Genomic DNA, 27,829 nt, shown 5'->3' with positions numbered 1-27,829 from the left:
AGGGCAGTTGGGGGTGAGATCAGACCTACAGGGAAGGGCAGTTGGGGGCTGAGATCAGGCCGGCAGGGGAGAGCAGTTAGGGGTGAGATCAGGCTGGCAGACAGAGGCAGTTAGGGGCAATCAGGCAGACAGAGGCAGTTAGGGGCAATCAGGCAGGCAGGCAGGCAGACAGGTGAGCGGTTAGGAGCCAGCGGTCCCAGATTGCAAGATGAATGTCCGACTGCCGATTTAGGCTCAATCCCACCGGCAGTTGGACATCCCCCAAGGGGTCCCTGATTGGAGAGGGTGCAGGCTGGGCTGAGGGAACCCCCCCTTCATGCAGAAATTTAGAGTGTGTGTGTGTGTGTGTGTGTGTGTGTGTGTGTGTGTATGTATATATATATATATATATTAATAAGCTTAAGCGACCGAAGAACTGTAATGACCAGAACAACCAGACAACTGGCCGGTAGTTAAGATGCGCACTGACCCAGACCTTGCTGCTGAGGCCCTGAGAGCCCCAAATCTGGTTCACCTGCACCCCGGACCCAGACAGGAGGGAGGAGGAAGCCCAATTTCTCGTGGGATCAGCTGTTGGTTAGCTTGCTGCTGGGCCAACCTCCTGCAGTCCCTCCCCCCAGCCAGCCGGTCCCCCGATTGGCCCCAATTGCCAGCCAGGCTGAGGGACACCACCGGTGCACGAATTCGTGCACCGGGCCTCTAGTCCTATATAATAAAAGCCTTATATGCAAATTGTCTTCTTGGGCAGTCGTTTGACCAGGAGTTTGACCGCTCACTATGACATGCGTTGACCACCAGGGGGCAGCATGGAACATGGTGGCGTCAGCGACGTGGTGCTAGCAGAGGGCGGCAGTGGAGGTGCTGCCAGTCCCAATGGACCCCGAGAGCGAGACTGTGGCGGGATGGTGGAGCAGGTGAGCGGGTGGCGCCAGACAAGGCACGTGTGAGTGGGGGCCCAATAGCCCCACTGATCGTTCCTCAGATAGTGACCAGCGGCGGCAGCAGGGGGAGGGGCCACCATCCGGCTCCCAGGTGCTGAGGGAGCCGGGCGAGGGGCCTGGCCCCGAATGATCGCCCCGCAGATGGTGACCAGCAGCTAGCAGGCCCTGATTGCCTGATCAGGGCTGGGCCCCAGGCTGGGATGGGGAACTGGGGGTGGGTGGCGGCGACCAACCTCCCGAGGCACCTGGGCAGGGGGCTGCGACCTCTCGCCGGCTACCTGGGGGCAGGAGTGATAGGGAACAGAGGTGCGGTGAGAATGTGGGGTGTCCACTGAGCTTGCTCTCACTCCCCCAGCTACCCTCCCCCAGGATGCCAGGGCTCGCGCGCTGGAGAAGCCCCCACACTCAGGTACTGGGTGCCCGTGAGGAGCCTGTCCTACACCTGTGCGGCCTCTTCTGGGTGAGCCAGGCCACAGCTGCCGGGACTGCAGGGGCCTGTCAGGCTCCCTGTGGGTCCGTGCAGGAGCCAGTCTGCAAGGTCAGCCGGGAGCAAGCGCGCTGCCTGCCCGGCTTCTATGCAGCGCTGCTGGGCAGCCCAGAGGCCCACACTGTGCCCTGGCCTGCGGTATCCGACCATGCTCATCACATCTCTGCATGGGGACTCAAACGCCGTGACTTAGGTGGAGGGGGGTGCGCAGGGTCCTGGGGGCCCAGGTGCTGCCCAGGGCCCAGAGGTCAGCTCGGACCTGTCCTTCCATGCCAGACGCTCACGCTTCAATCACTGGCCAGGCCTACGGACCACACCCGTGAACAAATTTCGTGCACTGGGCCTCTAGTAAATTAATAATAGTTGGTTTAGAGGGGCTTCAACCACTCTATTTTATTATCTTCTTGCAACCCTGTTATACATGAGATATGAAGTCACCCAGCAAGGAATAAATTATTTCCTAAGCTATAAAACCAAGGATGTAACAATATCAAGGACTGGAGAAAACCAGGTGCCCCTTGTCACAAGTGAGGAAGAAATGTCAACTATCATTTATTTTAAAAATCAGAAGAACTACTGTCTAAATTTAACAATGTATAAGGTCTGTTCCTCCCTACTACCCCACCCCCCAATTTTAATAATTAGCCTGTGGTATAGTATGAAGAACCCCAGTCCATGAATTAGGAAGGCTGGATTTTAGTCCACACTCTAACACTAACTAGCTCTGAGGCATTAGGGAAGTCACTTTCCTTCCTTCCTTGAACTTGTTTCTTTACTTCTTATATAAAGGCTTGAGTTCAACAGCACTTAAATTACACTCTAGCATATAGGCTTCTTAATTTTGAATATAAGTATAAAGTAGTAAATAACTAAGAGTGAGTGTCTAAATAGAATGAAACGAAGTAATAATTTATTCCTTTTAAAATGTTCTTTGGATTCTTAGGCTTTCTTCTCTTGTTACCAGAAAGGGGACCTGGCCCTGAAAGGGTCTCGAAGGGCTGGGGAAATGAGCCTAGGCTTGCTGCTTTGGCTCACTAAGAAGTCAGAGAAAAGGGGGCCTTGGAGACAGGTTCAGGGGGGTTGCCACAGGTGAACTGCAGCTGCCCTGGTTGCAAGCCCCATGGGGTCCCTTACAGTGATGGGCAACCTTTTGAGCTTGGTGTGTCAAACTTCGCCAAAAAACTGAGCATAACTCGGGTAGTGTGTCACTTTGAGGAAAAGACTAACTCCAAGACTCTAGTCGCAAATGTTTCATCCTCAGGAGCAGCAAATGTTTCATCCTCGGCATGCGGCTGCGTGTCATCAGAAATGGCTATGCGTGTCAGTGCTGACACGCATGTCATAGGTTCGCCATCACTGGTAGGAGATGCATGTCTGTGGGGAAAGAAGTGAAGGGAGAGGGCACATTGGACCTTCATTTTAGTAGGGATGCAGGAGTTGTGACATTTATGTAACATCAGTATAACAAGGATCATTACCTTTTTTTACATAGATTGTACTATGACTAGTTTATCTATCAACAGTGTAACTATCTACATAAACTGCCACCTCTACCACTTCCTTTTCCTCTGATTGCCAGTTGCCTCCCTTTAGTTATTTATACTCATCTGCAAGTCAAGGTTTGAAGAAATACCAGTATGCACTCTTAAAAAATGTGTAACAAACATTAGTTACTCTAAGTTGTGCTTAATTCCTTTCCTGGACTCAACAAACCAATATTTGCCAAGGTTTCTTAGAATACTGAAATTTTACCTTTTGCATGGTATATAACAAGAATAGAATAATTATTTCAAAGAATGTGTAAATACCTAAGAAAATAAAAACAACATATTTAACAGAGTTGAGTCAGTTTTAATTCTTTAGACTTGGGGTAAATCACTTATTTAACTGCCGAGTCTCTGTTTCTTCAATTGAAAACATAAGGTAACTGACCTAATGTTTGTTAAAGTCTCTTTTAATTCTAAATTCATGAGCTTTTTGTAAATTGGTACTCAATATTTTTTAAATGCATTATAATGAATGAATATATAATTTATTATTAATAAGTTAATGCTCTAAGAGGGTTTTTTCAACTTATAAAAAATTAAGTGTTATGTAATGTGGAGTAAATTTTAAGCTTCAGATTATCAGACAAAAGTAGGTATCAATAATTAGGAAAGACTTTGGGAAGGATTTAGAATTTTAGAGTTAGATATGATTTCCAAGGCAGAAGGAAAACCCTCCAGGTTAGGTGAATAATATGTGTAAAGTGTGACAGTGGTCTGGCCAGTGGAGCTCAGTGTTTGAGCTGCACTGGCCTATGCTATGAGCCAGGAGGTCACGGTTTGATTCCCAGTCAGGCACATGCTGGGTTGCAGGCTCGATCCTCATTAGGGGGTGTGCAGGAGGCATCTGATCAATGATTCTCTCTCATCATTAATGTTTCTATCTTTCTCTCCCTCTCCCTTCCTCCCTGAAAGCAACAAAAATATAGTTTTTTAAGAAAAGGATGACAGTGAGAAAAAACCAAAACAAAGAGTACATGGTGGAGAGGAAAAAAATTAAGAAATGAATACTGATGGTTTATATTGCAAAATGTGTAAACTACATCCTTTAGTTAAATATCAATACTTGACTACACTTAAAAGTAATTTTCTACAATTTGGTAACATACATAACTTTCTACTATGCAAAATAAAGTTATTATTGATTTACTGGGTATTTCAGTTAATAAAAATGTTGTCTTATAGTTTAAAGACACAAGTAGCAAACAAGTAAATATTGTAGACTCTTATTTTTTTGGTAGACTTTTGTTCTCTTTTAGAGACAATTTCTAGAGTAGGTCTGAAAAGGAAGTATTTTAGGTGAATCTGACAGAATAATACACTGACACTATATGCTAAGTAATGCACCAGGAGAAGGATGGAAGAAAGGCTAACAGAGATTGCAAAAACAAAAACAAAAAACAACGGTTGAGGCAAATCCTTAATACCTGATTTGAGAAGAATGTTACAGCTAGTTTTTGGTAGTCTACATATCTAGTGAGGGATAGAGAATTAGAAACATCGATCAGCTGCCTCCTGCACACCCCCTACTGGGGATGTGCCTGAAACCAAGGTATATGCGCTTGACCAGAATTGAACCTGGGATCCTTCAGTCTGCAGGCTTTATCCACTGAGCCAAACCAGTTAGGGCCTTTCCTTCCTTCTTGTAGTGAAGGAAATCTTTCATTTTCTGGTGACCTCCTTCAAAGGTTTTATTTGCTTATTTAATTAATTAAAAAACACACACACACAAAGACTGGGCATCTTTTGTCTTCTTATCTTTTGTCTAACCCAAGACTTTAACTATTACTTTGGTCATCTTTTGTTTTCCTGTCTTTTTATCTCAACCACACCTATGGCTTTAACTACTACTTATACAATAATAATGACTAAATCTAAAAACTTATCTCTAGCACAGATCTTTAAGGTTATAGACCCTGAAAATCTCAGTATTTCCCTCTCTCTCCCTCTTCTTATTTAATCCTATGTACCCCTCCTTCCCTCCCAGTCACATCTTATTAGTTCAGCCACTTTTCATTCAGTTATAAAATCACTCACTAATATGTCATACCCCTCTAAATCCACATAACACTGTTGCCAGGTAATGTCATTTTCCTATTTTAATTTAAATCTTTCAATGAAATGTATAAGCCCTCTTGAATAAATCTAACTTCTTTAGCATACCATACATGATTTCCTCACCCTCCCTGCTTCCTGGACTCTATGCTTTTTGAGCATTTCCCCATTCATTCATTCATTCATTCTACTAAACATACTGTTCCTCATTAAGAAAAATTATTTCTTGCTTCTCCGCCTTTGTACACTGTTCCCATCTCTGTAGGTAAAATCCTCCCAATGTAAAATTCTCCCCAACTTACACTCCTTTCTATAAATAAATAAAACAACTTTTGCTGTTTTTTGGTGTGTTTTTTTTAAAATAAAAGATTCTGTTTAAGTTTTACTTCTTTCTCCAGGGGTAAAAAAATCTCCTGAACCATGCTCACACTGACCATATAGATAATCTCTTCTGTTTTCGTATGCATGTATTAGCTCATGAACCAAAATGTTCTTACCTGGATTCTAACCAAAAAATTGAAAGCCATTTTACCCTTGGGGATTTTATCAGAATATCCTTAATGTATAATTTTAAAAAGTCCTCACACCTATTAACTTTACTACCCTAAATCTTTATTAATAAAAGGGACACTGAGGTCTGTTAAAAAAAAAAAAAGAACAAAATGTAACCTGTTGTGTTTCGGATATAAGCTTGCCAAATCAAGTTACTGATCAGCATTCTTTTCCTGCTGATAATTGATGTGCAGAGAAGAATTTTTACATTTGGGAGTGGGAATGGTCAAGCTAGGGAGTAAAAAATTATCAGTATACCAAGCAGGATACTAATCAGAAACAAAATATCTAGGTCACAGGTCTATGGATGGCATTTCTGGGAAAAGTATTATAGGAAGTATTTCAATGGATTTTAATTTTTAAAATGCATTTAAAGATCAATCTTCTAAATTCAGAAATCAAACAAGTTTATTGAATTTTTAAAAAATATATTTTTATTGATTTCAGAGAGGAAGGGAGAGGGAGAGATAGAAACATCAATGATGAGAGAGAAACATGGATCAGCTGCCTCCTGCACGCCCCCCACTTGGATCGAGCTCACAACCCTGGCATGTGCCCTTGACCAGAATTGAATCCGTGACCCCTCAGTCCTCAGGCGGATGTTCTATCCACTAAGCCAACCTACTAGGGCAAGTTTATTGAAATTGATAAACTGATGATGTCTTCTACTTTTATTCTTGGAGACAATGGTTTGTTGGGACTGGAACGGAGAATTGCCTACACCAAGCTAATGAGGTTATTTCAACCCCTTTCTTATTCATCCTGACCTACATTAAGCATATATTTATTTTCTTAACCCTGTGTGACTACATCCTAAAAATAAATCTTAAATACTCCAAGACAGCCATAATGAAAAGAATTTCTTTAGCACTATGTATTTTCAAGGGTAAAGACCTATAACTATTTCCAATCCTAATGTCACATCCTGAGACAATGTGAGAAACTTAAAGAAGAAAAACTGAAAAGAAAGTCATAACTTAAATATTGTTTTGTGTCTTAATGATTTTCCAAAGGCTATGATCTAATATAACATAAGCTACATAATTTCGCTTTTATAATTTAGTCAATTTTAGCAATACTGCAGAAAGAAAAAAGGGAGAACAGAGTGAAAATATAGCCAAATGTAATCAGATTTTATCCAAATTCTACTTGACTTTCTGTGTCACCTTTATGTTATTTGTTAGCTTCAATTTCTTCAAGTGCAAGATGATACATATCCACTGGCTCCATCACAAAAATGATGTGTGGTGATTAATGAGTTAATGCCTATAATACAATGTGGAGCTCTAGCATAAAGACTCTATAAATAAAAAACCTTTTATCAACAGATCTGCATGAGATGATTCTCAAATAAAAACAGGTGGGAAGGTAGTTTATAAATTACTGTGTTAATGAAATATATTACCACACTGACTGGTTCTTCTCATTAATATTTGTGAATGGGTGGGATAAAATTTACAACTAGACACAGATTATTATACAGGATGATAAATGCTATGAAAATATAGAGTGCTACATGAGAACTAGGTGGGGGTAGGAGGTAGATGCTTTCACTTATCATCTCCTTTATCTTAATAATACTTTTCTGAGCTTATCATCCTTTTACACATGAGGAAATCAAGGCTTCAGGTTGTTAAGTCAATTAATTTGTCTAAGTTCACACAACTTAAGTGGGAGAGCCAGGAACACAGGTTTAACTTAAAGACTACATTCTCTCTACTCTTCCAAAATTTTGCTGTCTTCTTCATGTATAGCTAATGCCCTCAATGCACATCTCAGTTCATTCTCCCTTTCTCAATGAGACCTACCCTAATCATCCTATTTAATAATTCCCTGTACCCTTCTCTTCTTTTTCTTTAGAAGTGTTTATCACTTTCTAACATATATATTTTAATCTAATATATATTATTTTATTTATTGTGCATATTCCCTGTGGTCCTCTGCTAGGTAATAAGTTCTAGGAAGTTAGGGACCTTTGCTTCTTTTGTTTATATATCTATCTTCCCAAACCTAGAATAGTGATCAATTCACAGTAGTCTGGCCCATTATTTCCTTTCCACTTTTCATCTTTACCTGTATGCAAGAACTTGTTAACCATCCTTGCTTTAAATTCTTGGGGGGGAAATCAGGGCCTATATCTGAGCCAAATTAACATTAAAATATTATTTATATTTACTCTAAAATTATGTTTAAAAAAGTAGGGTCATAAGAATCATTTAAAAAAATTCTAGCCAGAATAAAAAAGTGATGAAAAGACATGTAAAATAAACTGTGGAATGTGGAGGATACAAATGATAGATCAGTACTTAAGAGTGCCTGCTCACTTTCTATGATGTTTTAGAGACTGAATGTGAGTCATAGATGAAACACAGGAATCAGAGTACTTTGAAGCAGTGGTTCTCAAACCTTACAGATTTCAAATACCAGTTAAATTAAAAAGAAAAGTTGGAATGACAGAGATAGAAACATCGATGAGAGAGAAACATTAATTGGCTGCCTCCTGCACATCCTTTACCAGGAACCGAGCCCTAAACCAGGGCATGTGCCCTGACCAGGAATCTAATCATGACCTCCTGGTTCATAGGTCAATGCTCAACCACTGCGCCACACCTGCTGGGCTAAAGGTTAGTCATTTTTATTAAGCGAATTTAGATTCATAAATACATCATTACATAAAAATAGTTCTATGTAAATTTAAGATCTAAATGTGAAAAAGTAAAATTTTTAAAATAAGCTATAACAGAACCCATAACCTCAGGATAAAGAAAACGTTTAAAGAGAAAAAGCACAATCATAAAAGAATAAACTTGACATTAACATTAACAATATATTTAAAGTGAAAAGGCATGCTAAAAACTAGACAGATATTTTAAAGTCTACCAAGTATTTTTACCAGAGTATATAAAAAGCATTTACAAATCATTTAAAATGAGCAATCTCATAAAAAAAAAAAACACAAGTAAGTAATGTATAGAAAAGGAACGTGAATGGCTAATAAAAGAGTTCTCAATTACAGGTCATCTAATTGGGGAGATGCAAATGAAAACTACAATGAGGTACTATTTCATACTCAGAATGAAGAAACTTAAGAAATCTAAAGTACTTGGAAGGTGGGAAAATAGACTTTCTCATCCATTATGGAAACAAACACTTTGGAGAGAAAACTGGTAGTTTAAAGTTGAAGAAGTAGCATCTACCCGGTGTTCTAGAATCTACTACTAGATTTGTATCCCAGGGCAATCTTGCTCAATGTTGGCTTTTAGTTGTTATAATGAATGGTGGGGCACTACTGAACAGATGCCGTGGTGCCAAGCATTCTTGGTGCGTGGAGATAATGCTGCTCCACATCCTATATCTCTGGAACATTCTGCTGGACACTAAGGTCAGATATTTATAAACAGGACTTAACACAAAATATAGTTTTGTTTTAATATAGATGTAGATTATAAAGAATGCAACCACTATTTAAAGAGGTAAGACTGCACTTCTATTTTTGTTCAAACTTTACTGAAAATAGTTTGTTATTTCAGAAACTTATTTTTCATCATTAGTACCACCACTGGTGTTTGAATGGCCAATTCAACACCTGTTTTAATCTGCATTAGTAGCTGTCCTATTTATTCATGGCGATACTACCCATTGGTGCAAAGTAGCTGACAACTACATTTCTTCTAGGAGTGCTTCTTATACTTTAATGTGCACACAAATCACCTGGGAATCTTGTTCAAATTCAGCATCTGAGTTGGTAGAGTAGGGCCTGAACTTCTGATTTCTAACAAGCTCCCAGAATTCTGATGGTACTGGTCTACTATCACACTTGGTAGAAAGATTTAGTGTGGTTGAGCCCCAGCAATCACAGAACAAAATGTATTACTTTGTTATAAGTTACTTTTTATATTTTAGTAAGGGCATTACTTTCCTTAAAATATGAATGTAAGTTTATTATTATCAATTTCTTTTTAGGACAGTATTGGGAAAGTTGCAAAACATGTCTATAAAAATGAGATATAGGGTCAAGAACCACTGCCCTAAGTAAACATATAAAAGAATATTCCCCACAAGACTGTTTAATAAGCAAACAAGTGGAAAAACTAAAATAAACAACAAAAACTTGGTATAGTCACATAATGGAACACATACCATATTGCAGAAAAATAAAGAAACTAGAACTACCTGACTAAACACAAATAAATTTTAGCAAATTGAGTGAAGAAAGCTACAGATAAAATCTTCATATTTAAATAGTCTTAAAACAAAGAAAAATTATATAATGTTCATGGATGTAAAGGTAGGAAGTAAAGTATAAACATGGAGAGGATGGATGCGTATCAATTTTGGGCAGTGGTGAGGAATGAGGAAAAGGGTATAGAGGGGTATGTAAAGTGCTATGAGAAAGCTTCATTTTGTTTTGTAGTTTTATTTCTTTAAATTGGTAATGGATGCATGGATATTCGTTATATTGTGTGTTGCCAATACTTAATATTGCTATATTATTTGTCATTTCACCTGAATTGGCAAAATCTGTTGGGCCCAGTCAAGTGTTTGAAACACACTTGCTCCCGAGGAAAGGATTTAGGAATAGATGTCAGAAAACTCAGCTTCAAGTCTCAATTCTGCATCTTACAAATTGTGTAGCTTTAGGCAATTTGAATAATTAAGTACTCTGGGCTTTATTCCACCTGTACATGACATCACTTTTCCCCTCTAACTCACAAAGCTGGTTGAGAGGCATGTAGAGCAATGTATGTGAAACATTTTTAACAGGGTAGGGAAGGCAGGCATAATTTTAGAGCAGTAAGAGCAAATCTTTGGATATATTACAAATAAAATCTATCAGTCAATAAATCAACCAAGTTAATTTGTCACTCTCTTTTCTTGTCATCACTGATTCTAAAGATATAACCAATCTTAACATGGAAGAAACTTGTGTCTACTAGTATAAATTCCTAAATGCATATAGATAGGCATTCTCCCTATTATAACTACTTTATGCTAATTCTTCACCAAGAAATTGAAAATTCATGACATCAAAACAAATAAGAGAACTGCACTAAAAAGTACTCTTATTTAACTGAAACAATCTATGTCACATACCAGAGTAACTGTTGGTTCTTATTGCCCTTACTATAAAGTGAGCAGGTGGCACATTTTATTAGCCCTATATTACAAATGAAGAAACTGACTCAGATGTGGGATAGCTGGCCTGTAGACCAATTCAGTGACAGAACTTGGAACAGACACTAATTGCCTAGTTCTTCTGTGTCCATTAAGCAACCAAAACATTATTTTGTCACAGGGATACAGAAAATTCTTTGTCAGATGTCATTTCACACACATTTCAAAATGGGCAAAAATACTCAAGAAAACAATCCACTTACCTCCAGTACCATACAGTGAGGGACAAAATTAAAACTGCCTTGCCTGGTAAAAATCTAATCCCATCCTCGCCAATTAACCTTGTTAATACTATGGTAAGACAAAAGAGGTGTCAAAATATGGATGAGGATGCTATTCATTTACCCCTGGATCTCAAAAAAAAAACATAGCGATTATTACACAACAGGGATTTTATATTTTTTATTAGTGGAAACGTGGCTATCTCCACTGTTCAAGTAACCCACTACCCCTGCTCCAAAAACAGAAATTTACCAACAAGCAAAGAGTTGGCAGTACCCAATTAGAACACTGCAATTATGATAACTATCAAAAACACTGGTAATTATTAGATATTAGACAGATCACCCAAGTGAGTTTATGCTATACATACATAAAGAGACAAACTCTTTATGGAGAAGAGTTCATTTTCTTTTAAGTCTTCCTGTTAATGTACTAGCAAACAGATGAATACTCTTACAACAGGTACCTGGCTTTTACTCAGACCCAACTAGGTAGTTTCAAATGCTGGCAGTAGATATCCAACATTCATTTTATTAATTGGAGCCTACACAAATCAATGACTCATCTTGTGGATCAAGTATTGAACAGTAATATCTTTCCATAAACACCCAAAATCTAAACATCCTCCTCTCTGTATTCCGTTAATTCATCCCTTTGCTTACCAAATCCACCTCACAGCGACTTACAACAAAGCATCGTTGAAGACAAATTATGCTCTGGCATGGCCAGGCATTTCGCCACAGATCATCATGAAGATTTTTGTTTTAAACAAGAAGCTGGGTTACATTCTCTTTACAAAAGCCCCTCACAACAATACAACCTAACTGGAAAGAACTTTCGTTTCAGGGTTAAAAAAAAAAACACACAACAAAACACCCAAACATAAAACTCCAATTTTCCGGTTCAAAATTCCTCTCCACTCTACCCTAGAGTTGGAGAATAGGTTGACCCCTCCAGAGAAAAGGAACCCTCCGGCCCGACCGGAGTTCGCAAATCACTGAGGACCCGGCAGATTCGATCTCACCTCGAGGCTGACACACGCGGGCAATTCGGGAGGAAGCGTTCAGGCACCGCGAATCTCACCGTGAACCTGACCGCCTCTCCCCGTCGCCGGTTCGAAAAGCGAAGGAAGTGAAAGGGAGACCTTCTCGGCAAGGAGGACCTAAGTAAGACCTCTCCCACCCGCCGGCCGGTCTCTCCCAGGCCCCCCGATTCCCGCCGCCTCGCCCACCCCACGGTCCCTCCTCTACCTCTCCCTTTCCCGACCCCCCTGGAGGACCCTCTCCAAATTCGGGAGGGGCTCCCCCCGCCTCTCCCCGCGCTCAGTGGGATCCCGGTCTCCCAACAACAAAGACGCATCTCGCTCCCCTCCCCCTGCCGGGCCCCGGCTCGCCTCGACCCGCCCGCGCTGCGGCTCCGGGCCTAGCGCCCCCTCCCCACGCCCGGCCGCAGCGGCCCAGGCCCCCCGCCCCCCCCACCGCCGCCTCACGCACCTGCACCGGAGGGGCCGCAGTCAAGGTGTCGGGCTCAAAGGGCTGGGAGAGAACCTCTGCCGACGCGCTGTCCTCCTCGGGGCGCGCTCCGCGACGCCGCCGCCGCCGCCGCCGGACTCCCCCGGCCTGCGGGCGGGACCGGCCGAGCAGAAGGGACGAGGGCTGCTGTGCCGGCGACGGGACGAAGAAAGGCGGCAGCGCCCGAGAGGGCCCACTCGCGCTCCCTCCTCGCCTCCTCGCGCCGGCCCTGCTCCTCCACACGGGCTCGCGTTCTGCTGACTAACGGCCCCGGCGCGAGGCGCTGGAGCTGCCGCCGCCGCCGGTGGCTCTCGGTCGGCCCTCAGGTCCCGAGCAGCCGTGATCGCAGCTGCTGCCGCCGCCGCCGCCGCCACCACCGCCCTTTATGGCACTGCAGACACCACCCAGACCCAGCCAGGTGTTTCTTCTCTTTAACCCTCCCTTCTGGCTCCGGTTCTGCCTGCCAGTCGCTGGGCTCGCCCTCGTGGCGGGAGGGAGGCTGGAGGGGAACCGAGGGGGGGACCAGCAGAAGTCTCGCTAAGCCAGGACTTGGTCACTGACTGGAGGGAGATGCCAAAACTGACCCGGGCTCCAGCCTCCGAGCAGGCAGGGGGCGGGACGCAGTCCAGTTTAACCCGATTTCCACCAATCACAAGCCGTCCAGTGGAGTCGGGCGCCAGGAGAGGCTGAGCTGAGGTCGGCAGGAGGCGGGGACTGCGGAAAAGAAGGGCCAATGGAAGTGAAGCTTCCCCGCCCCTTCGCCTTGATGGACATCCACGATCGGACCAATGGGGGAATTCTCGCTTCGAAGAAAGCGGGATTTGTCTGCGGAGTTTTGAGTGCCGGAGAGCGGAGGGATCGAGTCTTGGCCTCGAGGAAGAGCCTTCAAGCAGCTGAGGGACGGAGGATGTCCTTTGACCTCCGCGCGGCGTCACGTGGACTGGCGGGGGGCGGGGCGAGGAAGCTAGATCAGTTTCTTCCGGGTCAGTGACAGGCGTCTTCTCCAGGAGGTAGTTTCTGGCTTCTTGAATCTTCCTAGTTCCCCAGCGTTTGGTGATTGTGATTTCGGCGATGAGCTCCCAGAGAGGGAACGTGACCCGTTCCAGGCCTCAGAGACATCAAAATACGTTTAGCTTCAAAAATGACAAGTTTGATAAGACGGTTCAGACCAAGGTAGGAACCTGCCTGTAGCGTTAAATCTGACTCCAGGAAGGAATGGTTCAGTGGAGGGGAAAGAGGAAATGAGAGGAGCTGGCGAGGGCGAGTGTGGACCGCAGCCCAGAGTTAGTTTTGGCTGCCGCGCAACCCTTTCTGAGATGATATTCCCACACCCTTTCTTTGACCTGGATGTGTTGTCTCCTCCTGAATGTATTTGGCAGTCAACCCCTTAAACTAATTGCACCAAGAGTGAATGGGTCCCTCGTCAAACTTCAAATGCAAATGGGTAAATTGAGTTGTTGAACGCTCCCATCTGGATCCCATAATTTACAGTAGGAAAAGGAGGATTCTGTGGCACGAGTGTCTCTAAAATTTTGTGCCAACTTTGTGCAGCAACTGTTTGTTTTTGGAAAACCCCACGTCCATATGTTTGTAGGGGGAATGTGAAGGATTAAACTTTCGTAGGCCCAGTGCTTTCACTCACGTAATGGGTCTCTTGTAAAGGTATGTTGAGGATCGAATTGTTTGATTAATGTGAAAATGCTTGTTTTGCTTTTTTATAACTCATTTACTTCTTTAGCAGGATTTCTGCAACCTGAAAGAAAATTAAGACTGTCTACATAGCCACAGGTCTTGGGTTTTATAAAGCTACTAATTTGCTGTAGGTGTCTCCCCCTCCAACTTCTCCACAGCTGTATGGAGAGGAGATAATTGGAGACAAGGGCATCTTGGGGGCCACCTTCACATCGGATAAACCTGATATTCACATAATCTGGAATTCAGATTTCCTAGTTGTGCAGCTTAAGTAAATTATTTTAATATTTAGTTTCTCTGAGCCTTACTTTAGTTTCAAACGAGAAACCTGGCAGGATTGTTGTGAGGCTAAATTAAATGATGTATATAAAAGGTCTAGATCGTAATAAGTGTCCAACAAGTGATTAATTTCTCAACATTGAAATTAATGTTGGAAGCAAACTGATTATAGTAACTTGGGGTCCCCTTTTCTTTTTCTCTTTCTGTCTTCACTAACTACAAATATTTAATGAGTACATTCCATGTACAAGGCCCTGTGCTTCAGTGCATACAATGTTAAAAAGAGTTGATTTTGCTTATAGTTGATTTTGCTTATAGTTTCCTGGGTCATTGGACAATAAGCAAGCACAAAGATATATAGTTATGAATTATAATGCATACTGATGAGGGGGAAGACAGTTCAGTAAAGAAGAATAAAGAGGGATATTTTCAATTAGGCGCTCAAGGGACCTCTTCTTTTCCTTAGGTTCAGATTCAGAAAAAAAAAAAAAAAAGCTGAAGCAACATTTGGGAAGATTTTCTCAAGTGTGTGTCTTATCATTGGGTAAACCTAAATAAAAGGCTGTGTTATTCCTAATAAGTGACTGTCTGGTCTTGTATTCTTACTGTAAGTTTTGGCACAAGCAATTCTGATTGTTTTTCATCAGATGATAATGCAGTTTTAATAAGCATTTAGCCACAGTGTACCATACTGTGCTTCTTGTTCTTATAAGTACAAGACTTCTTGAACTTGTACTTCTTATGCTATCAGTTCTTTGTAGACTTCTTATACTTCTCATTGTCCGTTTTCTTGGTGTTATCTACCAGCTGTGGCATTATGGTCTTAAACCTTTTCATGAGCCTCAAGATTAATCACTAAGTTTTATTTTTGTTTATCATTTTTATTATTCATTCCTTTGCTTCTTTTAAATTGTGAGGAAGTGCCCTGGCTTGTGTGGCTCAGTTTATTGGGTGTCTACCTATGCACCAAAAGGTTGCTGGTTTGATTCCTGGTTAGGGCACATGCCCAGGTTTCTGGTTCAATCCCAGTAGCGGGTGTGCAGGAGGCATGCAGGAGGCAATCTGTTGATGTTTCTCTCCCTCTTACTCCCTCTCTAAAAATCAATGAAAATATTGATTAAAAACATTTTTTTTTTTTTACTGTGAGGAAGCCTCATTTGTCCATTGGTAGAAACACCAGGTGTTTTGTTATTGGAGATACTGGCAAAAACAGCAAGAAATATTTTACTGAGGCAAGATCATTAGGTTGATTGTTCATCTGTCTAATGGAGGACTAATAATTGGCTGCATTTATAGCAAATTCTTGAGCCAGTTAGATGCCGCGATCTAAAGCCAAAATTTTGTCAGAAGCATCTGACCCTGTCTTCATTTGTATGCTTTATTTCAGAAAGCTATTGGATTCAGTGACATCTAACAAAGAAAGAGTAATAACTACATGATCATCTGTAACTCTCCTTAAAGGATTATAGTTACAATTGATTACTTGTGCCTCACTGTTTTTTTAGGAGATCTACATTAGTTCCCCTTTTCCTTCTCTGCTAAGCAGTTTGTCAGGAATTGACTGAAATTAGAAGATGGATAATGACAGATGTTTTATTGGGAAATTTATATAGGTAAAGCACCCATTCCCAAAAGGACAGACTGATAGCTGTCTTCGTATACTTGAATATTTTCTAGAAGAGTAGAGAAACTCTTCTGTGGCATTCTGTGTAAGCAAATTAGACCAACGGGTCAAACTAACAGAGGTAGGTTTTAGCTTAGTGTAAGGGAGTTGTCTAATAATGAGGAGCATGCAAAGGATTTTTAAATTTCCCCTTGACTGGGATTATTTAAAAGAAGTCTCTTGCCATTGGCTGGTAGTGCTGTCATGCAGGAGGCAACCAATCGAAGTGTCCCTCTCACATTGATGTTTCTCTCTGTCTTTCCCTCTCTCTTCCACGCTCTCTAAAAATCAATGGAAACATATCCTCAGGTGAGGAAAGGAAGGAAGGAAGGAAGGAAAGAAGGAAGGGAGGAAGGAAGGAAAGAAGGAAGGGAGGAAGGGAGGGGAGGAAGGAAAAAAGAAATGTCATATCCTATGAAAGAGACATCTTGAAAATGCCTAAAGAAAGTTTGTCATTTTTTGTGGTGAAGGGACTGGACTCCATGTTGATGAAAACACCTTGGCGGCTGCGGTGGCCGGCAGTGGCAGCAACAGCGGTGTGATGGGGGCGGCGCCTTCCCCTGATCAGTCCAGTCACCTCCTGCAGAGGGAGGCCAGAGGGAGCGGGCCTAAGCCATCAGTAGGACATCCCCTGAGGGCTCCCAGACTGTGAGAGGGGGCGGGTTGGGCTGAGGGACCCCCCTCCCTCCCAGTGCACAAATTTTCATGCACTGGGCCTCTAGTATATTATAAAAAAAAGAAATGCATATTTGTTGAAGAATATTTGAAATAATAGAGAAATGAATAAAGTATAAAAGTGAAAGTATCCTTTCCCAGCACAATTCCTCTTCAGGTACACTTTTTATTTAGTCATGCAAGGCCTTCTATCTGAAGGTAATTATCATTAGAATTTCTTAGTTGCTAACTTAAGCACAAAGGGAAATTATTGGAAAGCTACTGATCTGATCTCATGAAGCTTATACAAGGTGTTTGCTTACTTGTTTTTGTATTCAAAATTACCAGGTTGGCATTACTGCTGGGAAATTTTATTCTCATTTATCTTTGTGTATATCCAACTTCATACAATCTTCCAAACTTTCAATGCCACCTGCCCTAACCCTTCCAATTTGCCTCCTGGAGTTGATACTTTATTAGCATCAAATAGAGACAGAGTGTTGAAAATAAAATTTCGTTCACTTTCTTGCCCTACCTTACTGTTCCTTATAGTCCTTAAGTAACGATGTTTGTTCAACCCTCTAGTTAGAACCCTTTCTCCCATTTGCTGCTTCAGTCCATTTCTTCCTCACTCAAAACCCCAGCTCTTCTGAAATACATACATACCATCAGATTGTTATCCCCTCCCAATCTGTCCTTACCTTCTAGTTATACCTCCTCATTTGTACCTGGCTCACTGCTTTTCCATAATTCCTGTCATCATATTTAGGATATTCCCATGGATAATCCAACATTTGATCCTTCAGCTTTTAGACCCACCCTCCCCCCAATATTGGGAATCTCCTCCCATAGTTAAACCTTAAACTCTCTTATGCATATAATTGCTCCACTTACAATGGTTTTTTTGTTTGTTTGTTTTGTTTTTTGTTTTATTTTTTGTAAACACTGGCTACTATCTGCTTACCTGGTTTCCTTATTCCTCAAAATAATTCTTTTTACTCCATTGGCTCCTCCTCCACTTTTCACTGTACTCACTTATGTCCTTTCCCCCTTCCTTTTCTAGCTTGGAGTCCATGCTTCATGAATACAATTGCTTTTTTGCATATATCTCAGCTCCCTTATCTTCTTTCCCTCTGTGGTACTTGCCTGACGGAATCCTAACCTTAGATCCGGCTTTTTGCTATCCCATCATCACATCTACCAAACTACCCATATGTGTTGCCTTTCTGTTACAGAGGCTGAAAGGCCTGTTTTTCCACTTGATCCTAGACCTGTTTCCCTAAATGACTTAAAGGCTTAAGGCTTCTTATTTGTTGTTCATGTTCTCTTGCATCATCAGTCTTTCCATCACTAATGGATTCAGATGGAATCCATGTTATTTTAAAGCTCCATCCTATTTTCTTTTTTTTTTTTTTAATAGAAAAGCTTGTTCTCTACGTCTTTATTTCTCATTGTTTCTATCCCTATCCAAATAGTTTTGTATCCATCATTTCACCAGAACCACTCTTGTCAAGGTTATTGATCTGTTTCCAAATCCCTGATTAATAATGCTCAGCCCTCATCTCACTCAATTGCTCAGTAGCATTTGCCTCTCAGTCTCCTGAAATAATTTCTTCATTCATTGTTTTAAATACCTTTGAGGCTAACCTTGCTCCTGAACTGCAGGTTTGTTTAACTACCTACTTGACCTCTATTCTTAAATATCAAAAAGTCTTCTTTACATGGAAAAAAAAGAACTCTTCATTTTTCTCTTTCAAACCTTTCTTCCTCTAATATTCTCCAATTCTGTAAACAATTCCACCATTTACTCAGTTTCTCAAATAAATTTAGGAATCACCCTTGATTCTTGGCCTTTTCTTGCATCCTGTTTCAATTTATCAAAACTATGAGTTTTTACTTTATTTTTATTTTCATAACCTCATCACTTTTTGGCATATTGTTTGTCTTATTTATAGCCCACTCGTAGAATATGACTTTTGTGAGGCCAAAGATTTTCTTCACATTCTCAAAACCTAGATCAGGGGTTGGTGATTGAATAAAGTAAATAAATAATTATAACAGTGTTTTAAATGCTGTGATGAAGATAGTACACGGGAGTACCACAATAATTCAGGAATAAAAGGAGAGAGGGAATAATTAATATAGTATTATCCTCAAAGAGATAGTACATCTTGGGGTTGAAAGGGTCAAGGAAAAGTTGAATGGGATCAGATGAATAAGGCAGAAAGAAGACTGAGTGCTGGTAAGTTTGTAGGTTGTGAAAAGGATCAGGTAAAATTGTTGTTGCACTGGGGAATCTTTTGTAAACAAGACTTTTCGTTTATTTATTTTTGAGGGAAGATTTTGTGACACACTAAAGTCTCCTCAGTAATGTTTGAATGAATAAAGGTCACCTTAAAAGAGAGGCCAAAAAGGCTAAGAGTCAGTGAAGGCTCTTTTCTAAAACAAGATTATAAATAGGTATTTATGCTTATTTTCAAAATGAACATATTATGTCATATGATTACAAAAACATAGACTGGAAGCCTCGCTTATGTACTGGTTAGAAGAGTGTAGTTGACTAAGTCCTTTTTTGCCAAATGGATTGATCTTAAGCCCTGGCTAGTGTGGCTCAGTTGGTTGGAGCGTCATCCGGTACACCAGCAGGTGGTGGTTCAGTTCCCAGTCAGGGCATTTACCCAAGTTGCAAGTTCAATCCTTAGTTGAGGTGCACGCAAGAGGTTACCAGGCTACTAATCAATGTTTCTCTCTCACATCGGTCTTTTCTCTAAGTAGATGTAGTGTGTTTTATTTTGGTTTTGGTCAGGTTACTTTAAAGAGTAAAAATATTTTAAAGTGTATACATTGGCTAGGAAAATTCCTTGCCACTTGTCAGATTTCAGATGTTTTTTGGATTTTTGGCTAAAGGTAACAAGCTCTTGTTTAAAACAGTGGCAGCATGGCGTGGTACAAAGAAACTGATCTTGGAATAAAAAGATTTAGGTCAAATTCTCTGTTATATATTGGCTGTATGATCTTCAACAAGTTCCTTAACTTGTCAGGGTCTCAGTGGGTTTAGCTGTATTGTGAGAGTTTAATAAGGTTTATGAAAATGCTTACATAGTACCTGGTATTAAGTATTCTATAAATGCTAGCCCATTCCTTCATCCTAAGATGTTCATCATGCTCACATGCTACTCCCTCAGGTAGTGATTACCTGATGAATCCTGTTGGAATGTCTCTCCTTCCCAATGGCATTTATTGCCCTCCCCGCACATATGGTACATGTGATAATAGTTTCTAGTTTATGTGTCTTGGCTTTTTTCTCTCACATATACATACACAAATATCATCTATCTCTTAGAGGACAGGGACCCAAGCAATTTTGAACTACTCATGGAGTATAATATGCACCTGCAGCAGCAGTTCTGTCCTGTGGGATGAAGAAATGGAAATCAAGTAGTTCTTATTGCCATTGTACAATAGATTACTGATCTATGTTAATTCTCCTGCCTTTATTGGGTCCCAAGCACTGAAATGATACAAATCCTTTATTCAGGAATCTTAGACTAGTAACTACTTCAAAAAGTGGAAAAAAGATAAATATGAAATGTTTTCATTTAATAAAGTTTTGTTGAGGTATAACATAAACATAGAAAAGTGCCAAAGTCATAATAAGAGTTCAGTGAATTTTCACAAAGTGGACACAGTCATGTAACCAATACCTAGATCAAGAGACTGTCACTGGCCTCTCCTAGTCACTGCCACTCTCCTCCTCATATGTAACCATCGTCTTGATGAATATGAAGTATTTTAAAATAACCTTAAAGTCACAGCTTTTGAGGGCAAAGAGGAGAGAGATACAGGTACCCGGGTGACCTGTTGTTTCTCTCTTCAGAAATGGTATTAGTGGGTGTAGATAAGCATCCTAATGCTTCATGTAATACTTCTTTGGCTGAAAGAAATTGTTATGATTTGATTCCCCAAAGTGATTAATTTGGTACCTGTAGGATTTTTGGCTTCTAAAAGTATCAAGAGTAAATTTGAATTTCCCCATAGCTTTGGAGCTGATTATTTCAACCTTGGTCTTAATTGTTTTCCACTTTATCTGCTTATTCATAAGGTTGAGTGACATTTTTTTAGAACTTTATGGTAGACATTTTCTTGGATATCTTATCAAGTTTATTTCTAGTTGGAATAGTTGGCTTTACATTCTAAAGTTAATATAATTATTCAAATTGGGTTTTATTTTTGGAACTAAGTTATATATATTTTTCTTTTTTGGTTTTTGTTTTGTTTTCCTTTTTGTTTTTGCTTTGGCAGATGCAAATTCAAACATATACCATTAACAAGGAAGTATTCTTGTAGGTGATGGAGCTATATATGTATAATAATTTCCAGTAAATTTATACTGTTAGTAGTCAGAATTCTGTGGTAACTTTATATTAATCAGATCTGGTTTTGAAGGTCATTTGGTGATGTAGGCCATTTACAACATCATGGATATGAAATGCCAAACTAAGCTAGGGATTATTTTAAATGCTTTTTTGTTCTGTGAAGAATTATATGTTACTAAATCTCAGCCTTCTATTACCAGGTGGCTGACTTGTTTGTTTTGAAATTACTCATGTCACTGAAGTCATCAATTTGAGTAATATGTTTGACATCATAGTATATACTTATATATGTCAATGTTCTATATTCCATCATTAGCCTTTATCAGAAGACATTATAGTAATTTGATTCTTGTGTTTCCTGTAAACTTGAAAGCTTATAGAACATGATGCTAGATCTAGTTTTTTTTAAAATATGTTTTTATTGATTTCAGAGAGGAAGGTAAAGGGAGAAATAGAAACATCAATGATGAGAGAAAGTCATCGATCTGCTGCCTCCTACTGGGGATCAAGCCCGCAATTCGGGCACGTGTTCTGACCAGTATCCAACTGTGACCTTCTGGTTCATGGGTTGATGCTCAACCACTGAGCCACACTGGTGGGTTTACATCTAGTTTTTAATAAAGTTAAAATAGTAATGTGGGATAAGTTATTATCATCTATATTAAAATATTGTTGTTGCTTTTACACATGTGATGCTGTTGCTTTAATTTAAACTCTTTATTACTGAACCATGGACAGTTCTTTGACCCTCATATAATGACTGCAAGGTCAGCTATTCTCTAGTAAATTTAAATTAAAAACTCCCTGGTTTACAGAGGCAATTAACTCTAATCTTAAGGCTTCTCTAGGGACACCTTTATTAAGGCCTTCTTTGAGCTACCTAGTAAGAAAAGTAAGTCCAATGTTACTAAGGCTTCTAATTCAAAATGGCTGACTAAAAATGTACTTATCTTTCATTTTCCCCCAAATTTCAATGAAATGACAGAAGAAAAAATAAAACTGCAATATTAAAAAACTGAAAAAATCAGAAAAGAAAATTAAGTAAATTTAAGATATAAAATAGGATGCAGCTAAAAAATAAATGCAGCTAAACAGCTTAAGAATCTGTTATACAATACTAGAGGCCCAGTGCATGAAATTTGTGTACTGGGCGGTGGGGGGCTCAGCCCGGCCTGCGCCCTCTTGCAGTCCAGGACCCCTTGCTCCTTACCGCCTGCCTGCTCACTGCTCCTTACTGCTTGGCTCGCTGCTTCTTAGCGCTGCCACGGAGGCAGCAGAAGAGGCTCCCGCCACTGCCACTGCGCTCACCAGCCTTGAGCCCGGCTTCTGGCTCAGCGGTGCTCCCCCTGTGGGAGCTCACTGACCACCAGGGGGCAGCTCCTGCATTGAGCATCTGCCCCCTGGTGGTCAGTGCGCATCATAGTGACCGGTCGTTCTGGTCGTTCTGCCGTAACAGTTGCTTAGGCTTTTATTATATAGACTAGAGGCCCAGTGCATGATTGAATCATGCACGTGTAGGGTCCCCTACACGCTTTCGCTTTTCGCGGTGGAGCTGGGTGCCTGTCCACTGGTGCACCAGGCCTTTCAGAAGCCTCCGGCTCGGCGGAGGCTTCTGAAAGGCCTGGTGCGGGAGCAGACAGGCACCCAGCTCCCCCACTTTTGATGGTCCGCGGCCGCTGAGGGGGGGCCACCCTGCTGTTGAGAGGCGCAGGGGGCGGGAGTCCCGCCCCCTGCACCTCTCAACGGCTGCTGAGGGGGGCTGCCGCGGACACCTGGCTACCCTGCCGTTGAGAGCAGGGTATCAGCTGGGTGTCTGCGGCAGGCCCCCTCGGCCCCCTGCGCCTCTCAACAGCAGGGTAGCCCCCCTCAGTGGCAGCGGATCCGTGCCTCTCAATGGTCGGATAGGCCACCCCGAGTCCCGCCCCCCAGCCTCCTGCCGCCCAGTCATGGGCGTAGCGGAATGATGGTAATTTACATGTTACTCTATTATTAGATAGGATTGTTGGAAGTTAAGATTTTTTCAGTAAAACTCTAAAATGCCAAAATCAGATTTAACAAGCTCTGTATCACTCCAATGGTTATCTAACAGTTGCCCTCAAGATAAAGTCAGAAGAACAGCTCTCTAAAGTGGGGAAATGCCATGAACGGCAAATGCAGAGCAATATCCCTGATCATTGTTGGTCTCAGAGCTCAACAAGGAATCTTTTATACATGGAAGTGTTCAACATGCTTCCTATGCCTGCTAAAGCAAAAGCTATCAAACTATTATTTTTTATCCTTTCAACCAGAGATAAGGATTATATAATTAGTATCTGAATTCACTTCCAAAGCAGTAGTGATTCTCAATTCTGCTTTAGTAATTCATTCTGTATTGAATATGGCTTATTTTATACCAGTACTATCCAGAGTAATTTTCTATGATGATGGAAATATGTCATATCATTTCTATCCAGTATGGTAGCCACTAGCCATATGTACCAGCTGAGTATTTGAAATATGGCTTATGAAACTAAAGAACTGAATTTTAATTTAGTTTATTTCAACTTAAATAGGCACATGTGGCTACCATGAGACCTAGGCTCTCATTTATAAATATTAGCAGACTAAGAAGCACTACACTTTTTAGGAAAACCAAAACCATGAGATGTGAGACTGACTGGAAACCCTACCTCCTACGCCCATTTAACAGAGGTAATATAAGATGAAGAAAAGAACTTTTAAAAGGTATAATTGGTATCCATCAGTAATTCAAAAAACTTTCAATATCCATAAAACAAGGATAGGCTGCTGTTTTTAAAAAAAGAAATCTATGACATTTCTTAAAAACTGCAACTGTGGCTGTAGAAATGTAAAGTAAACATCTTAGTAGGATGAATAGCAGGATGGAAAAGAATAGACTGAATTAGTAATTTGGAAGATCAAGCCAATGGATTGGTCTAAAAGGCCAAAGTTATAAAAATGATGAAGTGAAATTTGAGATATGGAAGATTGAGTTAGGAAATTCCAGAAAGCTAGGAGAGTTCAGAAGAAATGATGAAAAGTAAAGAAGAAAAAAGCCCAATTTCATAAAGTTTAAGAAAATCTTAGGCTTTCAGATAGAAGGATATTAGACATATGGTGATATTTTTTAACTCCAATGATAGAAATTCCTATCAACTTTCAGAGAAAGGGAAAAAAGAGGTTAGCCATAAAGCAACTATCATGCTGTAGATATCTGACTTCTCATCTGCTACTTGTAAAAAATAGAGCAAGTTCTTTAATGTGCTGTGAGGGAAGTACTTTTAATTTAGAGTTCTTGATAGGGCAAAAGAATCATCCTTACTAAAAGTTTATTTAAAAAATACAGGGGTGGGCAACGGTAGGGAAAAAGACATGCAAGTTTTGATTATTACAATAACTTTATTAACTCTTTCACATACTCACAACAGTAAACCTATTTTTGCCCATCCCTGTATTTAGGGATATACTCCCGAATATGAGGAGATAAGTGGTAGAAGAAACAGTGGTGAACGAAGAACCTAGTTAAATCTGAGTTAACTTTAAATAATCACTGATAATATGGTGGTAAAAGGTAATGCTGTTGTCTTATGCCAATTATCAAATAGAAGAGGTAAACTTTTTGGAATATAAAATCTATACCCACAGTTCCAGATTTTAGCCAAACCTGGAAATTGAAACTAAAAGCAAGCTCTTTTTTGTTTTTGTTTTTGTTTTTTGTTATCAGATGAGACAGTAAAAGTGAAGCTGGAGCATTAAAAAACACACACAAAAAATAAGAGCAAGCTAAAGATCCTGTCTTGTTTGGGTGCTGGAGAAGCCATAGGGAAGAAAAATCAGTGTCATTGTCAGTTTTAAAGTCTTTGAGTTCCTAGTGGTATCTGTGGTAGGCAATACTGAGATGAAAATAAGACCTTGATCTAGCCTCCATGCTGTTGATAGTCTAGCTGGGGAGATAAGGGCAGTATACAAGAAGCAACAGTGAGTCCTGGCCGATTTGGCTCAGAGGATAGAGCGTCGGCCTGCGGACTCCAGGGTCCCAGGTTTGATTCCGGTCAAGGGCACATGCCTGGGCTGTGGGCTCGATCCCCAATGTGGGGCGTGCAGGAGGCAGCGGATCAATGATTCTCTCTCATCATTGATGTTTCTATCTCTCTCTCCCTCCCTCTCCCTTCCTCTCTGAAATCAATGAAAATATATTTTAAAAAAATAAAAATAAAAAGAAGCAACAGTGAGCAAATTAGTACTTATATCAAGACCTTATAATATAAAAAGGCTTTTGATTTAAAATAGCTGAATTAAAGCTTTGAAATGTAGTTTTAGTTCAGTTAGTAAAGTTAAAAGTTGAATTACATACAATACTACTCATACAATCTAACATTAAAAACATGGAATTTCTCCTCTCTGTAGAAGTGGTTATCTAAGTCATCTTGTTCTCTGTTCATTATCAAGTTATAGACATTTCAAGAAAGGCTGAAACACAGTGGCCTGTGTGAATAGCGAACATAATCTCTCCTGCTTCTGTGGGTGAACCCAGTTTCTAGTTTTAATATGTGACTGGAAGAGGTACAAGAAATGTATGAAGGAAGATGAGTTGCTGATGTTCTAAATTAAACTTGTGTATCATTTTAGGCTTTAACCTTTTGAGGACCTGCTTGCTTAAGATTTAGCAATGGTCTTTGAAAACATAAAATGCCTTTCCCATTCTGAGACACCTTTGCAAATTTGCCGTAAGTAGTAGAGATACGTGACTCCCTCACTTTGTCCCATTGGATTGGGGCTGAATGAAAAGACAGTTTTTAAATCTGTAAGGCTGCCAATCAGCCTTGGATCTCTGGTGACTCCCTTTCAATCCAAATACTTCTGAAAGCCCCGTTTGAAAAAGCCAGCCAGTTAATCTCTTATTTTAAACACCATTTAAATTCCAGCAAATATTGCTTGCTCTCCAATTTTACTTCATGACAATTACTTTCATCTCTCCAACTAAAGCACATAAATCTTTTGAATTCTTGAGATGCCTAGGATAGTGCTGAGTACATGCTAACTCATACTTTTTCAGATTGTTCCTATAGACGGCAGAGAGATAGCCATGCTATGTGCTGTATTTAAGTCTAACCTATGACACATTGTATAATTTGACATGTTGGAAGGAGCCCTAAGCTTGGGGTCAGGGCAGCATCAGGAGTAGACTCTTCAGACTCCTGGTGTGGCTACTGACTCACTCTCTCTATAACCATGGGTAAGTTATATCAACTCTACAAGTTAGAATAAAAATAAATAACAATAACACTTTCTTTCTTCCACACAGGGATGATGTAAGAATAAAGTGAGAAGCATTATAGGACAAAATAATATTTAAAAAAAAACTATAAAAATAAAATGTAGTAATATTTTGTTATACATGACTTGCATTTGTCATTCAAAATATACCTTAATTTTATCCCTTAGCTCTTTGTATTCTTGTCATCAAAAACATCTTTGTTTTCCTTTGAAGAATGAGGAAATGCTGTCAACTGAAGTTAAGGAAGTCACATGTGAATACTGAGCTTTAGACTAAATGAATCATGGCACAGCCTAATTTTTTCCTGATGTGACTGGCCTCCTGAATTAGTTGTCAGCATACATAGGTTATTTGTATGACATATTAATACGACCAAAACAAGGCAACTATCTTTGAAGAAGTTAACTAGCTTCAGTATGGTAATTATTCTATATGGCTGCCCCAAGCAAATGACTTAGAATATAGATTTATTTTAAAAGGTAAAATCACCCCAATAGATTCAATAAAAAAATAAAGGGTAAAATCATTTGGTTAGTGGACATTACCAGTTATTCTGCTTGAAAGAGTTAAATCCATAAATTCCTCATATGCTATTAGCAGGAAATTAATATTATTATTCTTTTTTGTTTAACATTGTGAAACAATGGCCAGTCAGTATTTTTGTCTCTTTTAAGATCAATAACTTGGGGCATACCATTCTGGTTGGACAAGATCTCACAATGTGACTAACTTTTAATGAGTGCTAATAAAAACATGTGTGTTGCCTCATGACACTACACAATTGCTGCCTGAGCTTTTTGCATTCCAGTTGAATTGTACATAGTTAGCATATGTGGCTTACCACTTAGTTACCATATATTGTTTAGGTCTCTGTATTGAAAAATCTGTGCGGAACATGATAAAAAAGTAAATCCTCCTCTTTTAGAACATTGCTTAGCAAACATAATTTTTCTTTCCTAAGTGAATTTTTCTAACTTTGGAATTTTGTCTTGTGCTTTTAAAACTACTGGATAATACTGCAACGTTTCCTTTGGAACAAGCTAGCAGCTTTGGCCCTCTGTGCAAAACAGTATACCAGTGTCAGAATTTAAGTTAAAAACACAGTACAAATTGAAATGTGTACTCTGCAAAAATTTCAGCTGTTTTTTCTTTTACTGTTTAGAAAACCTTGAAAGCTGTAGGGAAACACTTTCTACTTGTCACTTTAATAGAATGCCCTAAACTAAAAGGCATCTTTTTATGGGTCCTGCCTCTGCTGCTCCTGATTAATTGTGTGACCTCAAGCAAATCTCTTAATTCTCTGAGCCCCAGGTTTCTCATCTGGAAAATGAAGATAATTATGCCTGCCCTTAGCCACAGGAATGTTCTAAGAATAGCAGCAGAGAGAATTTTTATAAAGG

General features: G+C 40.2%; 2 protein-coding genes across 3 annotated transcripts in view; one reads left to right on the top strand and one right to left on the bottom strand.

Moving 5' to 3' along the window:
• The window catches only part of ABHD17B (abhydrolase domain containing 17B, depalmitoylase), a 46,441-nt gene extending 33,339 nt beyond the window's left edge, over positions 1–13,102 (bottom strand). Inside the window, exon 1 of one of the 2 annotated variants that reach the window (XM_079789991.1) lies at positions 12,470–13,102. The gene's annotated coding sequence lies outside the window, so the exon portion shown is untranslated. The remainder of the gene's footprint in view (positions 1–12,469) is intronic. The other variant, XM_079789990.1, reaches the window with a different exon arrangement.
• Positions 13,103–13,366: 264 nt separating this feature from the next.
• LOC307111323 (uncharacterized protein C9orf85 homolog) overlaps positions 13,367–27,829 on the top strand; it is a 51,009-nt gene continuing 36,546 nt past the window's right edge. Inside the window, exon 1 of the mRNA XM_079791121.1 lies at positions 13,367–13,660. Coding sequence (XP_079647247.1) covers positions 13,559–13,660 — 102 coding nt within the window. The 5' untranslated portion in view covers positions 13,367–13,558. The remainder of the gene's footprint in view (positions 13,661–27,829) is intronic.

Source organism: Cnephaeus nilssonii, assembly GCF_951640355.1.
Source record: "Cnephaeus nilssonii genome assembly, chromosome: 14".
Taxonomy (NCBI): Eukaryota; Metazoa; Chordata; class Mammalia; order Chiroptera; family Vespertilionidae; genus Cnephaeus; species Cnephaeus nilssonii.
The sequence above is the reverse complement of the archived record's forward strand: the minus strand, read 5'-3'. Positions and strand labels throughout refer to the sequence as shown.